The following is a 16,317-nucleotide window of genomic DNA, read 5'->3' on the forward strand; positions in this document are numbered from 1 at the left end:
TTCCCTTGCAGAATAAGGTATATAGAAATGGTTGATGGGACAACCCTTCTAAACAGCATCTGTCAGCAGATTTGCACCTGTGAAACTGGCTGACCTGTTCCATGTGCACTTGGCAGCTGAAGGCATCTGTGTTGGCTCCATGTTCATATGTGCCCGCATTGCTGAGAAAAATGATGTTTTAATATATGTAAATGAGCCTTTAGGAGCAATGAGGGCGTTGCTTTTACACCTAGAGGCTCTTTGGCCAGATGTGATGACATTTGCACGTTCTGTTCCTGTAAATCAAATGGCAGAGGAAACGGCAGTTGCAGAGAGAGCAGAGCCTCTAAGTATAACAACAACTCCCCCGTTGCTCCTAGAGGCTCATTTGCATATATCAAAACATCATTTTTCTTAGCAATGCGGACACATATGAACATGGGGCCAACACAGATGCCTTCAGCTGCCAAGCGCACATGTAACAGGTCAGCCAGTGTCATGGGTACAAATCTGCTGACAGATGCCCTTTAAATGGAAACCAGGGAAAAAAATGAATTTTCTATTTCCCTATGTGGGTTTTGTTGCAGTAAAGTATCTAGTTAGTGAACCAGTAAGAGGGATTCTCCAATAATATCTAGTATTAAAATGAAATCTACGGTACATCATTTATAAATGTATTTAGTTAAATGTAAGGTTGTAAATTCTGGTACGGTTCAGTTTATGTATGTAGTGGACCCACTATATGTACACTGCATGTAATGTACTAAATCACATTACAGTAATACAAGTCATGTTAAGGCTAGTTTCACACTAGCATTTACCATCTCCGGCAGGCTGTTCCAGCAGGGAGCAGCCTGCCGGAGATGTCTGGATCCTGCACTGCTGGAAGCCACTGCATCGTAGTCTTGCCGATTCTCGTCATATTTGCCGGGTTGCGGCCAGATCTCCACCAATCCCCATTATAGTCAATAGGTCCAGACGGCAATACCAGAACAGCCTGCCAGAGATGGTAAACGCTAGTGTGACACTAGTCTAATATGACTCCTGGTGCACCTGGAGTCAAGATAACGCTGGCTACATCTGTATATGCACAAAAACAGCACAATACACGAGAATTGGTTACAGCTAACCAAACTTTGATGGCAGTAGTTGAACCAACAAGAACTTTACTTGAAATATTTGCCTTGAGGTAGATACCATCCAAGCATGCAATGCCTTGGTACATAAGATAGAGGTCAGCTGCGACTCCAGACAACAGGCACGGGGCAATCGTGGCAAACTGCAGGTTCCAACTGAATCTGATGGAGAGGGTGATACTTTTCTTATCTTGCTCAACTTGCTCTGAAAACTGCAGCCTTTTGGTATTTTGGATCTCCTGAATTAGAACTTGGCAACCAACAGGGCGGTCTGCCGAGCGGCAGGCATTACTAATCTGCTCAATTATTTGAACAGGTTGCTTCCATACACTTAATCCACTTCGTCTCTGACTCCAGGACAGTGGCACTACAAGAGGATGGGATCCAGTATTCCTTGGGCTTGGTTTCCAATCTTTCTTGCCTTTCTCCTGGGAGATACCCAGGGGCACACAGCTTAAGTTATAGGCGTTCCTCTCCTAACTTCCTCCCAACTCCCAACTAACTTCCTAAGCTTGGCCTATACACTATATAATAAAGTGACAGCTCCACCTAGTGGTGACATTATGTAAATGCAATTACTAGCCTGTTGTGAAGAGTTTGCAGCTATTACAAAGAAAAATAGATAATGGCATAAGATGATATACACAAAAGTTTGAAGTGTCCCCTTTTCACACGTAGTGGGACACTGCACTATCAGTCCATTATAGCAGCAAAATAGGATATGTCCTATCTTTTTGACATCTGTTCACAGGCTGTCGACAAATGCAGTGTGAATAACTCCACAGACTACCATTGCTCTTAAAACAGCCATCACATAGCCGTTTTTAACTGCTGTGTGAATGTAGCCTAACACTTTCTCATATACTTGCTGTTCAATGTATTGCCACTTGTAAATCTAAAGAACTATGGGGAAATGTATCACTCCTTGCGGTGTAGAATTCTGGCATCAAAAAGAGCTTTGTGACTTTTTTGGACTCATTTTGCAACATTTTGCACTGACTGTAAAGTCATGACCACTAAAGCCTTGCTTCCACCTAACTTCCAGTCCACTGCCTGTTAAAGGAAGGGAAAGTATATCACAGCAGTACAGTGCTGCCAGAAGGGAGATGTCCCTTGCTTCTGAGTGGAATGCATCTAGCTGTGCAGCTGAACCAGGGAATGATATGGCTGAAAAAAAAACATTAAAGGGGTTGTCTCATCATCGCTAGAATATGCCCCCATTGTCTTATAGGTGTGGGTCCCACCGCTGGGACCTGCACCTCTATCGGGAACGGAGCCCCGCAATGTGGTGGCTGGAGGACTCCGGTCCAGCCAACACCAAGCCGGCTCCCCATAGAAGTGAATGGAAGAGCACCACGCATGACCGGCCACTGCTCCCTTTCACTTCTATGGGCTCGACAGAAATAGCCGAGCCAGCGCTTGCCTATTTTCGACGGCCCCATAGAAAATGAATGGAGGGTGGCTGCGCATGCGCAGTGCACTCTCCTTCACTTTTGGGGCTTTGTTCTCTATATAGGTGCTGGTCCCAGCGGTGGGACCCATACCTATAAGACAATGGGGGCATATCCTAGCGATATGCCCCCATTGTCTATGATGAGACAACCCCTTTAAGGAAGTCCAAACATAATAGTTACCTCACAGTTATAATTGTTCAAAGAAGCAAAGCCATTATGTAAACTTTTTTTTTTTGTAATCTCAGACTTCAAGCCAGACTAATGAACTGCAACTTTGAAAAAACATTGTCACAATATTACTGCAGTAAAGGGGTGACATAAAAAGTGGAGTAACATCTCAGGACAGAACAAGTTTAAAAGATGCACCAAATTGATCAAATATTGTGCAGCATTTGATACATTTGGCACAAATTACGGCAACTCAGGCTCCTGCAAAACGGACTTTAAAAATTACCTCTCATGATAAATCTCCCCTTGAGTCAATGAGAGGGTTGTGTTTAGTGTGATATTATTTACACACTACTTATATACGGTGGTTCCTAAAGTTACAATATTATATATTCCTAGCCAGCCATTGTAAGTTGAAACTATTGTACCTTGAGGCCATAACTCTTTGGGAAACTAGTAATTGGTTACAAAGGCACCAAAATGTCATTACAACATAAGCAATATTGAAAATCAAAGAAAAGTGAGCAGATCGCTACCGCAGATAAACAAGTCCTTGCATATAACAGTCAGAAATAGCAGCTGGAAGCCGTAAATCACTCTCTATGTTGAGGACAAGAGCTTTTTCAGTGTCCTGTACAGTACACACCGTATAAAAATATTACATACCATCCTCACCGGGTGCCAAAAGAGCAGCTCATGTTGGCAACGGGTGACTTTATAGTGCTACAGACGTCACTCAAAGTAATCATTTTTTACAGCGAATCATGAAATGTAGGGGGAGTTGCCGTTACACCTAGAGGCTCTGCTCTCTCTGTAACTGCCGTGTCCTCTCCACTTTGATTGACAGGGCCTTGTCCTGTCAATCAGAGTGCAGCAAGTGCTGCAGTTGCAGAGAGAGCAGAGCCTCTGGGTGTAACGGCAACTCCCCCGTTGCTCCTAGAGACTCATTTGCATACATTAAAACATAATTTTTCTCAGCAATGCGGGCAGATACTGTATGTACATGGGACCAACACAGATGCCTTCAGCTGCCAAGTGCACTTAATAAAGGTCAGCCAGTTTCATAGGTACAAATCTGCTGACAGATGCCCTTTAAAGGGGTGGCCTGTGAACACAGCAGACCCAGCTGAGAAGAGTGTGGCAAGTACATTTAAAAGGTGAGTAATTAAATATTGTAAAACCCCAATAAGTGCTGCTGCTTCATAGTTTTCCCTTGCGCATGTGTGCTCTTATTCACTTGGTACTGTGCACGCCTGTGCAGGAAAAGGGTAAAGGGGCATTGGACCTTTAGTTCTAGGGATCACTGAGAGTCCCACAGGTCCGTCCCCCACAATCATTACGTTACTGCATATTCTAGCAAAAACATTCTAATATGGAACAATTCCTAAATACAAAAATCCTAAAAACATCTTTTAAAAGACCTACACATACTGTATCTGTAGAATCTGCCTGTATAGGAAGGAGCTTTTTTTTTTTCTATAGTTAAAAAAATGAATTGTTTCAATACCACTTCCTTCCGTGATGTGAAAAGTCTAAACCATTTTGACCACCGCAGTAACTAAGGCTCTGGGAAGTTATCAGCCTTATGAGGGCTTTTTTCTTAGAATTATTATTGGAAAATACATACAAGGCTCTGGTAATATGATTCATCTCAGGTGGTCTCTGAGTCAGAATCTGGGGGCATCGCATGATAGCTGGAAGCAAATCCCACTCAAACTGTCAATGGAAAAGATTATGTGCAGCTCAATAGTATATGGGCCATAAAAATCTAATTATATCAAATTTATGACTGAAGGTGGAACAAGGCCTGGTGCGGAAAGGTTACTAAAAACACAATCTAACACCTGGGTCATAGCTTTCCACAGTTTTCATATGGTGGTCTTATTATTTCCATGGTGTTTTGCTAACATGAACCATACAATGTCCATTCATTTGTAATGTATTATTATTATTATTTTTATATCTGGCATGTTGCCTGAACACACTGACCATAGTCCTAACACTTGCTATGGGGCCCAGAGGTCAGGCGCAAGAACATTGTACTTTTTTGTGTGGAATAACAATATATTGGATTTTTGCCCTAATGTGGATTTTCTGATATATAGTGCTGTTATACATGAACACCATTGGGGGCAGTTTTTCAATTGGTCTTTATTTAAAAAAAAAATTTCGACTAGCTGTAAGTATCTTACTTTACTGTATAGTCCTTACCTCTGAACTGACAGCTCATAAACACTTATTTAAGGGTACTTCCACACTTGCGTTGTGAGGATCCGGCATGCCTGCCAGATCTGGAAATCCGTGTGCAAATGGATAGCATTTGTAGACTGATCGGGATGCGATTCCGTCTCACAAATGCATTGGTGGATGGGCAACCAGTGAAGTGACTGGCACAGACTAGTAGCATCAGTGTAGCGGTTGGATAGATAGATGAGCCTGGCTGCAGCATTTAGGACAGATGTCCCTCCTCCAACCCACCTTCTCTTGGCCACATTTTGTAAAAGTGGCGAGGAAGGTGGAAAATAGGAAGAAATTTGGTTTGCCAGAAAACTAAAGTACAAAATTGATACATCCTCCTCCTAGAAATTCGGATGATTAGGCACATAAATATCTAGATTGCAGGTAGCTCAGGAGATTGAATGCATATCGCTGTGGAGCTTATTTATACATAAAAAACAACTTGCAAGGTTCATTTGCTATGAACAATCTTTATTTTATTTTTTTTGTAAATTCTTTATTTAAGTTTTCATTTTCATTTTCATTTCCAAGTACCAAGGATCAGTGCAGTCATAACACAGAGAATGAACTGATATCACAGAGTAAAATGAAATTGTAAACAATGACAACCGTTAAGCGAAGAGGCCGAGTACCCAATGGGTTACTACACCGGCATATGTGGAACAATGTGAGCAATCTAGGTCACAGACAGACAAATGATGGAAATGAGAAAAAAGAAAAGAAAAAGAACAAAGGGGGGAAAAGATGAAGTAATTAAGATGAAGTAATAAAATAAAATAAAAAAGGGGGGGGGGGGAGAGGGAGCGGAAAGGCAACAACAGACCTCACTCTCACGGCTGTGCTAGAAGCGTCCTGCACTCTGCTGAATCATAGAACTCCATCCAATGGCTCCAAGTTTTAGTGAACCTCTTCTCAGAGCGCCTTAATGTAGAGGTGAGATCTTCCATTCTCATGGTCTCCTGGATTTTGTTGATCCACATGGAAACAGAGGGAACAGTTGGCTGCCTCCAGAGAGACGGAATACAAGCTCTTGCAGCGTTCACCAGATGTCTAACCACAGACCTTTTGTAGGAGGAGAGAGGAATCTCGCACTGATGGAGGAGGAAGAACCCCGGTGTTTTAGGGAGAGTATATGTGGTGAATTTAGATGTAATTGACCAGACCGAGTCCCAAAAACCGGAGAGACAAGGACAGCTCCAGAATGTGTGTAGGATAGTGCCTCTCTCCGAGCCACAACGCCAACATAAAGGCGAGGTGTGCGGAAAAATGGAGTGAAGTCTAGTAGGGACTCTATACCAACGGGACATCAGTTTGAAACCAGCCTCCTGAACATTGCTGGCAATAGATGTTTTATGAACGCATGTGTACAGCCTTAGTCTCTGTTCCGATGAAAGTGTGGAATCTATATCCGCTTCCCATTGGGAGATAAAGTTAGGAGGGGGTTGATTGGCCGGATTGAGTAGTAGGTAGTACATTCGAGAAAGGGTGCGGCGCGACACACCTGATTGGTCACATAGAAACTCAAAGTCAGTTTTTTCACAGACATAGGACTCTGCCGGAAGGAGAGTAGCCATGAAGTGTTTAAGTTGACGAGACTGCCAGGGGTTAATGGTAGGGATACCCGACATCTCCGAGACTTGTTGGGGGGAAAGCCACAAATTCGAGGCGATCAAATGATGGGCCCTGAATTTGTTGCAGTTTACCAAAGTTCGAAAGGGACCTTGTTCCAACCCCGGGGGGAATTGTGGATTACCTAACAGAGGGAACATAGGAGAGGGGGAAGGAGAGATATTGGGGTGATTCTGAATGGAGGAGAAGACCTTCAGTGAGGGCCCTATGGTTGGGTGTAAACGAGCATCAAGCGGAATGTAGGTGTCTAACCATGGAGTAGCAGGCAAAGGAGTGGACAGAAAAGATTGTTCGACCGAGATCCATTGTTTATAGGCTTTGTGTCGACACCAGTCTACAATTCTGAGGAGGTGAGATGCTCTGTGGTATGAAATAAAGTCAGGTAACCCTAGTCCACCTTCCAGCTTAGGCCGAAAAAGTATCGACCTAGCAATCCTGGACGGTTTGCCAGCCCAAATAAATTGAGACAACATCTTCAAGAGATTGTGAAAAAAGAGTCTAGGAATATGGACCGGAAGGGCTTGAAAGAAGTAGAGGATTTTTGGTAATATGTTCATTTTAAAGATAGAAATCCTACCAAACCATGAAAACGTGCCTTTATGCCACCTATCTAGGTCAGACTTTATGGCCTGGAGAAGAGGTGGGTAGTTAAACTAGTTTTTCTGTGATTTATGATTATATTTTCATCCGCACAATGCTCCATTTTGTGTAGGATGCCTTTGTGGTGCATGTGGACCGCGCCGACATCCTCCACCGTATGCAAAATATTTTTTGCTGGGGATAGTCGTTTGCTGCGGTCCACATGCGGTGGGGCTGCTCCCCCAATGAAAAACACGCTACAGTGTTAGGGGTTGAGCAGCTCCCCCAGATTTGCCACTATTTCTGTGTTTTTGTCTTGTTTTACATGTAGTGTATGTGCCTTCACCTGGCATTCAAACACTCTTTGCACCTGGTAGCCTCCATTACATGGTCTGATATGGGTGTGGCTTACAGTCTGGCTTTGTTCACATTGCACTAGTTGTCCTGCTAGGCGGTTGTGTGGAAGCTTGGCTGTGAGCTGGATTACATCACCTTCAGACCTTGTTCACACCATAGGTAGCGTAGTGGTAGGACCCCTTGCCATGCTGAGAACCGTGACGTGGTGCTTGGGGCTCCGATATCTTCCTGACAGGAATATATTGGCAAAAGTCTCAGCTTTTAATATCTGCATTTATGACTAGCCAGTATAGTCAGTGGCATATCCGTGTGGTGCATTTTTTCTGTGATTTATAGTTAACCTGGTAAAGGTCAGAGAGTGTGGGGGTCAAGAATATTCCAAGGTACTTTAGAGACGAGCGTGCCCATCTAAAGGGGAAGTTCTCGGCAATCGACGTGACCGTGGCAGACGGGAGATTAATGTTTAAGGCTTCAGATTTCTGATAATTAATCCTAAAGTACGAAAGGTGGGCATATATTTTGAGCTCCCTCATCAGGTTTGGGATGGTAATCCTCGGGTTGGTGAGGAAAAATAGAAGATCATCAGCGTAGGCTGCGACTTTATGTGAGGTCCCAAGTATCTGTAAACCAGCAATATCGGGGTTCCCCCTAATGTGACATAGAAGCGGTTCTAGGCATAGAACAAATATTAGAGGGGAAAGGGGGCAACCCTGTCTCGTTCCATTACGGATGGACAGGGGCGAGGAAAATTGGCCATTCACTTTGACAACTGCCGTGGGGTTGGAGTAAAGATTAATAATTCTGGACATCATCTTCTCACCTAGTCCAATATGACGAAGGGTTGCAAACATGAATTTCCAATTAACCCTGTCAAAAGCCTTTTCGGCATCAGTTGACAGGAGTAATGACGGGGTCTTAGAAGTGACAGCCTGGTAAATCATGTTTATTGCTCTCGTCGTATTGTCCCGGGCCTCCCTCAAGGGTAAAAACCCAGTTTGGTCTAGATGGATTAATTTTTGGAGATGAGGCAGGAGGCGTGAAGCAAGTATTTTCGAGAACAATTTGAGGTCCACATTAATGAGAGAGATGGGACGGTAGCTGTGGCATTGTGTCGGATCCTTCCCTTCCTTGGGGACGACTGTAATGTGTGCTCTAAGGGTATCATTAGGGAGAGAACGGGTCGCATCAAATGAGTTAAAGGCAGCTAAAAAATGAGTGAATAAAACGTCCCCAAATTGTTTATAGTAGGGTAGCGTGAGTCCATCTGGACCAGGAGCCTTCCCCGCTTGGGAATCTTTAATAGCAGCCTGTAACTCAGTCAATGATATGGGGGACTCTAGTGTCGAAATGGCCTCCGGGGGGAGAGAAGCAAGGCCCGCGGACTCTAGGTAAGTCCTCAATGAGGGCATTGTTTCATGGACAGTAGACTGATGGGAGTCCTCCAAGTTATACAATGTGTGATAGTAAGATCTAAATGCTTCAGTTATTTCCCGCGGAAGGGAGACCTTAGAGCCAGATGAAGTAGACACATGTGGAACGTAAGAGCAAAGCCTCGTTTTCCGCAGAGCCCTGGCCAGGGTTCTACCCGGTTTATTCCCATGTTCGTAATAGTGTCTATGGCATTTGACCAAGGTCGCTTTTGCTCTTGTGAGGCAAAGAGAACGAACCTGGTCTCGGAGTTGTGTGAGCTCGGCACCCAACTGCAAGTCCAGGGTCTGCTTGTGCTGCTGCTCTAATACGTGGATGCGTGAAAGGAGGGAAGTTATTTTTGCTGCTCTTTCCTTTTTTAACTGGGAACCTAGTTTTATAAAGGAGCCTCGAATAAAGCATTTGTGGGCCTCCCAAACAGTAAGGGGATCACTCTCTGGGACCACGTTAGTCTCGAAATACTCAGCCAGGTCCTTCCTTATTTCAGAAGAGACCTGTAAGTCTTGTAGAAGCGAGTCATTTAATTGCCAATGCCAGGCCCTGGCTTGGTGGGATGAAAAAGAGAGCGATATGGAGATCAGAGCATGATCCGAAAAGGTTATTGGGTCGATCTCCGCCCTAGTGAGGAGGTCTAGCCTAGCGTGGTTCAGAAGGAAATAATCCAACCTGGAGTAGGAATTGTGAGGGTGAGAAAAAAATGTATAGTCTCGAGATGTCGGGTACAAAATGCGCCATGGGTCTGTAAGTTGCTGTGAGAAGAGGAGCTCTTTAAGCTTGGAAGTGGTGGAGTGGGGATAAGAAACTTGACCCTTGGAGGAGTCCAGGCGAGGATTCAATACGATGTTAAGGTCACCTCCGAGAATCAAGAGGCCCTCGTTGAAATCCTCCAAGGCTCTAAGGGTCTTGGTCAGGAAACTAACCTGGCCTGTGTTAGGGGCATAAACGGACGCCAATGTAACTAAAGTACCAGCTAACCTTCCCTTTACAAACAGGTACCTACCAGCTCCATCAGTGCGAGAATCAATCAGGTCCCAGGAGATTGCGTTGGAGACAAGGATTGAGACTCCTTTCGTCTTAGAGTCAGGGTCCGAACTGTGGTAAACATGAGGGAAGCGTCTATCGAAGAGTCTTGGAGTAGAAGAGGAGCGGAAATGAGTTTCCTGGATAAACGCCACATGAGCTCTTTTTCTCCAAAGGAGACGCAGGAGAGAAGATCTCTTTTCCGGCAGGTTCAAACCCTGTACATTAAGGGAGACTAATAAAATATCAGACATATTGAATAACAAGTCTTACAGAGCACAATGACCACAATACTTTCGTGAGAGAGAAGTGAGCTGTCAAGGGAAAGGGAGGGAAAAGGGACTAGGGAAGGAAAAGATAAAAAGGAAACAAAAAAGAAGTGAAGAAAAAATGGACGGGTTCTTGCTACAAGCAGTAGCACCTGCTATAACACTAGTAACTGTGAGAGGCCTATCCAAACAGTACTAAGGAAAGGACCCACAGTGCCCTAGTTGGGGAAGTAGAACGGATAGCGCTTGGGGAAAAGATGAAACCTAATCATAAGGAGAACACCTAGTGACCTAAACATGAGGCGGAACATGTTGCACCTGGGAGACCCCTTCCTAAAACGTAGAGTGGCCTGGACAGGGAAAAGGGGAGAGAACAGATGCAAAATAGCACTCCTAAAAGACAGGTAAGAGGAAGGGAGCACAGGGGGGTAACATAGAGGCAAAACAAAAACCCCAAGTCGCAAGACTGTAAACAACATCTGGAGATGAAGGGACGCGGAGTGGAAGTCATCATAGTCCCTGACGCGGAGTGGAAGTCATCATAGTCCCTGACAGGAATCCAGGTGGGACAGATTGGTGGAACGGCTCAGGAACAGAGACATGAAGAACTGCCTAGCGAAGACCCGCTCAACAATGCAGGCAGAAAGTCTCAGTAGCAGGGATCAAAATGGAGGATCAGTGGGGAGACGGTGGAAGGCGCCGTGGAGGCTGGTAGCGGGGCCTGGAAAGGTGACCGCGGAATGAGCCGGAACGGCCAGGAGATATGCGCCTCGAGAGAGGAGATGCTGATCGTCTTGGGAAATCCGGACCTTGAGGCAAATCCTGTAAAAAGGAGGGTAATGTCCAATCTGGAACCGTGAATGGACGGATGTCAAGGAATCTGAATAAATCCTGAAGGTCAGCCGGAGAGCGGACTTGTATAGATTGACCGTCGGGATATCTGACAATGATGTGAAACGGGTGACCCCAACGGTATGATGCTCCTGCTTCTTTGATTGCTTCCAGCAGAGGTCTCACCATTCTCCGCATAGATAGGGTTAGGCGAGAAACATCAGGCAATACAGTAATCGGAATGTCTTTATAGAAAAGGTCCTTCTTTTCCCAGGCTTTGCGCAGGATACGCTCCTTTACAACGTAAAAGTGTACCCGGCAGATGACATCACGTGGCCTATCCACGTCACGATTTCTGGGTCCGGCGGTTCTGTGAACCCTGTCAAGCTCGATTTGAGATTGAGGAGGATCGTCCAGGATTGAATTGAAAATGTCGACCACGACAGAGTGTAGCTGATCGTTGGGGACCGATTCCGGAATGTTGCGGATCTTAAGGTTGTTTCGACGGCCCCTATTCTCCACGTCGTCAAGGTGTAACGAAAAGTCCTGCAATTGAGAGGTATGTGCAGACAAGGCCGCAGAGTGAGAATGAACCACAGCGGCTGTAGTTGCATGTTCGTGTTCTAGCGAGGACAGACGGTCGTCCAATTGTTGAACCTCCGTGCGGACTGCCTGCAGGGCCTGGGCTTGCTTGGCCTCAATGCGAGACACCTGAACCTCCAGATCGGATTTCGTGGGTAACGCCCGCACCATCTCCCAGAGTTCTGCCAGCGTGCGGTCAATGGAGGAAGGGGGTGGGGGGAACCCCTGAGACTCCTCTGGATGCTGTGTCAGCGAGGAGAAGATAGCCGGTATATCTTGACTGGGAGATTGAGTAGCAGGGGCAGGTAACATGTGGCCCTGAGTGAGGTTAGGATTCCTCAGAGATGGCGGCAACCCCCCAGTGGGATCCCTGGAGGGGCTAGCGATAGGAGTGCTGGCGTGTGCACTGTACCGCTCCTGGGCTTGTGTACACCCATTTGTTGCATTGTCCGCCTGATGAGGGGAAGGGGCACGGGCATGCAGGCTCCCGTCGATAGCAGGCCCTGATCTAGCCTGTGTGGCGGTACCTGGAGGATCCGGCTGATGCAGAGCTGCGTGGCGCAGAGAAGGATCCGGTCGGGTGTCACGCTGGGAGGCCGGAGCTGAGTGAGTATGGATCTGTTCACTCAAGCGGCGTTCTCGTGGGGGAGGGAGCTCCGATGCTTGTGACGGTGAAAACGGCTGTGCCGCTGGCCGCAGCGCGGAAGAAGCGGCCGCCATTACAGGAGACTCCCAGCCTCCTTGCTGGGTAGATCTGAGGAAACGGCCGATGGATTGTGCAGGGGGGACCACAGGTTGACTCCTCGATCTTCTCCCCTTAGTCATGGCCAGAAAAGACAGCTAGGAAGGTGTTCCGTGCTAGTTCTCCTGAGGCAGGTCACGGAGCTCTCCCTACATGCGTCCTCACGCCGCCATGCCGAAGCCACGCCCCCCAATCTTTATTTTTTAATGGTACCTCAATTTAGGCTTCTTTCACACCTCCAGTCGGGTGTTCTGGCCAGCAGGTCTGGCATACAATGCCACGAAATAGCCAAACAAAAAACACTGCGTGCAGCGGTTTTTGTCCAGCTGATTCTCTGCATATTTGTCGGGCAGCGTCCGGATCTCTGCCGGACCCCATTAGTCAATGGTGGGAAGGCAGTAGTATCTGGCAGTGCTGGATCCGGAGAACTCTGGCAGGCTCTTCTCTACTGGAACAGCCTGGCGGAGTCCCCTGCTGCAGATGTGAAGCTACCCTAAATTATAAGCTCCTCTGGAATTTAAAGTGACCCAGTAAAGATCTGTCTTTTAATAACTATACAGAGTATAATACAGGCATGCACACAAAGTGAAGATTCACCACATAAGACTCATGTATAAAGCGCCATCTTTTGACAACACATTGGTACTGCTTAAAACACTCAGGTTGTGTCATTGCTAGGATATGCCACCAATGTCAGATAGGTGTGGGTCACAGGCTGAGGAGATGGACCCTCAACAATGAGATATTAATAATCTATCCTAAGGATAGGTCATCAATATTTAAGTCCTGTCCTGTATAACCCCCTTAAAGGGTTTGTGTCATCTGAGACATTGGGGATATATCGCTAGTATATGCCACAAATGTCATATAGATTAGTGGCCTTTCCTCTGGGACCCGCACCTATCTCTAGAATGGGCAATACAATTTAAATGGGCTATACAATTAAACACGTGTGCCATTCGCTCTTGTTCATTTTGGGGCCCCGTTCTAGAGATAGGTGTGTGTCCCAGATGGAGGGACCCTAATCTATCTGACATTGGTGGCATATACTAGCGATATATAACCAATGTTTCAGATGACACAAGCCCTTTAAGGGGGTTGTACAGGACAGGGCTTAAATACTGATGACCTGTCCTCAGGATAGATTATTAATATCTTATTGGTGGGGGTCCAACTCCTGTTAAAAGGGGCCGTAGCGTTTGGGTGAGTGCTCTGGCCTCTTCCTCAGCCTGTGACATCACTTCTAATGGCCACATGGCCTTTCTGCAGCTCCATTCCAGTGAATGAGAGTGAACTGCAACAGCGAGCACAGCCCTTATACAATGTACAGCACTGTGACTGGTATACAATGAAGAGGCCGCAATGCCCATCTGCCCCCTTCAAACAGCTGATGGACCGTGAAGTTCAGAGTTGAACCCCTACCTATCTGATATTGATGACCTATTCTGAGGATAAGTAATCAATATTTAAGTCATGGAAAACCCCTTTAAGGTTTGTAATAATCACTGCCATTAATCTCACATCTGGTATTGTTCTCATTCAAGGAGAGCAACAAATAAAATACCCAACTGCCCCAATCCTGTCTATAAATGGGATATCCACAATTGTCCCCAGTGCTGCTCTATATTTCACAGCCACCGTCATTCAGCATTATAACCCTGATACAAGACTGCCCTCCGCTGGCTGTACCAGTGACCTTCACTGCACAGAGAAGATCGTTTACGTGTCTTGTTTGGCCATGCAAATTAGAGAAATATCCATTTCAATTTGTTGTGATGTCTTAACAATTAACAGAACAGAGATGATAGGGACTTACTGGTCGTCTCCCACCTCCTTCAGCCATGCCATCTCCCGCTGCGTCTGTCCATTTGCCAGTTCCTAAAGACACAATGACATAGAAGAATGACTAGACGGCTCTTGAGTTGTTACAGCATAAAAAAAAAAAAAATTATAATATACTGTATCACTTAAATGTAAGATGTCAGCTTCTTCTAGAATATGGGGGTCATTTACTAACCAGAAATACGCTTATATCAGGTCTATTTCTGGCACAGATTGCGGCAGAAAGGCCCTTTACGCCATAATCTGTGACTTTTCCCCGCTCACACCAAGTCTAATAAAGTGGGTGGGGAAGGGGACGGGATGGGCCGGGAGGTCCCATCTTATTCATCATTTTCTACGCCTGGTTTAGGTGTAGAAAATGGTCTAAATGTAAGACATCAAGGAACTGCCGCTGGATGCGCCGAAGTTATGGAGAGGCCTGCACCTCTACATAACCCCAGCGGATCCACTGTCAGCTATAGGGGATATTAAGACCGGCATCTAAAATGTTGGTCTTAATAAATGATCCCCTTATGTTTGCCTGACTGTGTGTCCACAATATAAAGGTAGTCTGCCTTACCTATCTGCATGACTATGGGGTGCAATATGCTGTCATGTGTGGTAACTGCAGATTATACGTCTTGATATAAGGGACTGGTTTGTCCTGGAAATCATAAAATTCTTGCTTAAAGGGCATCTGTCAGCAGATTTGTACTTATAAAACTGGCTGACCTGTTACATGTACGCTTGGCAGCTGAAGGCATCAGATTTTTTTTGCAATCTTTATGAGTATATTCACAATACAAATAGCCAAAGACAAAAATATAAAAGATACCCCAAAAACCACCCCATCCCACTCCAGGTAAGAGAGAAAAAATTAGAAAAAATAAAGAGAGATCCTTTTAATCCCAATAGCGACAAATTCTTGGCCACAGTTTAGATTCTTAGTTAAATAATAGATTTTTCATAATTTTTTTACTCTTTTGACCAGTTTTTCCCAGTAACTTATATAATGTATTTTCTTGGAGCCCCAAATCCTACTAATTACAGTCCTTTCCAGAAGCAGTAGACTAAGTAATAATAATAGTCTTGATAAATCTCCCCCTGGGATGCACACCCCTAGGGCTGGCCATGCTCATTTCTACCTATAGACAGGATATTCTGTCAGTTTTATTATGCTTATGTTGGGTTTTTTATAGATATTTTGCAGACATGCACAATTTATGGTCTTTTAATAGATATTTTCTTTCTATTCATGGTTCTGGAAGACATAACAACAAAGCATTTTGCACCTGGATTGTTATTCCCAGGTGTCCCTAAAGCCTCATGCACTCAGCAAAATTCACACATTCTCTGTAGTCATCTTCAAGGTTAACAGAAGGAGCTATAACGAGTTTCTCCGCCTAAATTCTTCGTAAAATCAGACTCTGTTGGAGCCTGATTTGTTGAAAAAGCTTTGCACGACAACAGCCAAACTGCTTTCCTCTTTCCCTAATGTTAGCACGGTGCCAATCCAGCCTTGAACTGATCGGCAAATTCATAGTAGACTGGTTTTAGAGATACTCTACCTGCCAACTATAGCCTTCTATAAGTAAGAAGTAAGAAGACATAACAAAAATATATAAATGTGACATCTCTATAACTGTAGTGACCCACAGAATAGTTAGAAAGTCAAAACAATGCAGAATTGCATTCTTTTTCACACTGTTGCCACGCTGTTCTACAATTCACCTTATATACCCCAAAATGGTGGCTATAAAACTACAGCTTGCCCTGCATAAAACAAGCCCTCATAAGGCTGAGTTGATGGAAAAAGAAAAATATAGGGCTTTTCAAATGTGGTGATAAAAATAAAAATAAAAAATAATCTCCAGCCTTACAGAGACTGGGCCACCATTAAATGTTTTTTTCTTTTTTAAATATAATTCAGCATAAAAAAAACGAATTACGTTGGTAGTTTATTTTCTGTTACAAAAACTCTCCAGTTGTGAGATATTCTCTTTACGTCAATAAAATGCTACCCCTCCCCTTGTATTAAATATAAATTATATATATATATATATATATATATATATATATATATG

The 16,317-nt window shown here is 44.8% G+C and overlaps 1 protein-coding gene across 3 annotated transcripts in view; it reads right to left on the minus strand.

Annotated features, from left to right (window-relative positions):
* The window catches only part of TBKBP1 (TBK1 binding protein 1), a 95,904-nt gene that overhangs the window by 37,153 nt on the left and 42,434 nt on the right, over window positions 1-16,317 (minus strand). For all 3 annotated transcript variants that reach the window (XR_006390535.1, XM_044299587.1, XM_044299586.1), the window contains exon 6: window positions 14,229-14,290. Coding sequence is in view for 2 of the 3 variants with exons in the window: in XM_044299587.1 (XP_044155522.1) it covers window positions 14,229-14,290 (62 nt within the window). In the remaining variant the exon portion in view is untranslated. The remainder of the gene's footprint in view (window positions 1-14,228; window positions 14,291-16,317) is intronic.

The sequence above is a fragment of the Bufo gargarizans genome, chromosome 6, assembly GCF_014858855.1.
Source record: "Bufo gargarizans isolate SCDJY-AF-19 chromosome 6, ASM1485885v1, whole genome shotgun sequence".
Classification (NCBI taxonomy): domain Eukaryota; kingdom Metazoa; phylum Chordata; class Amphibia; order Anura; family Bufonidae; genus Bufo; species Bufo gargarizans.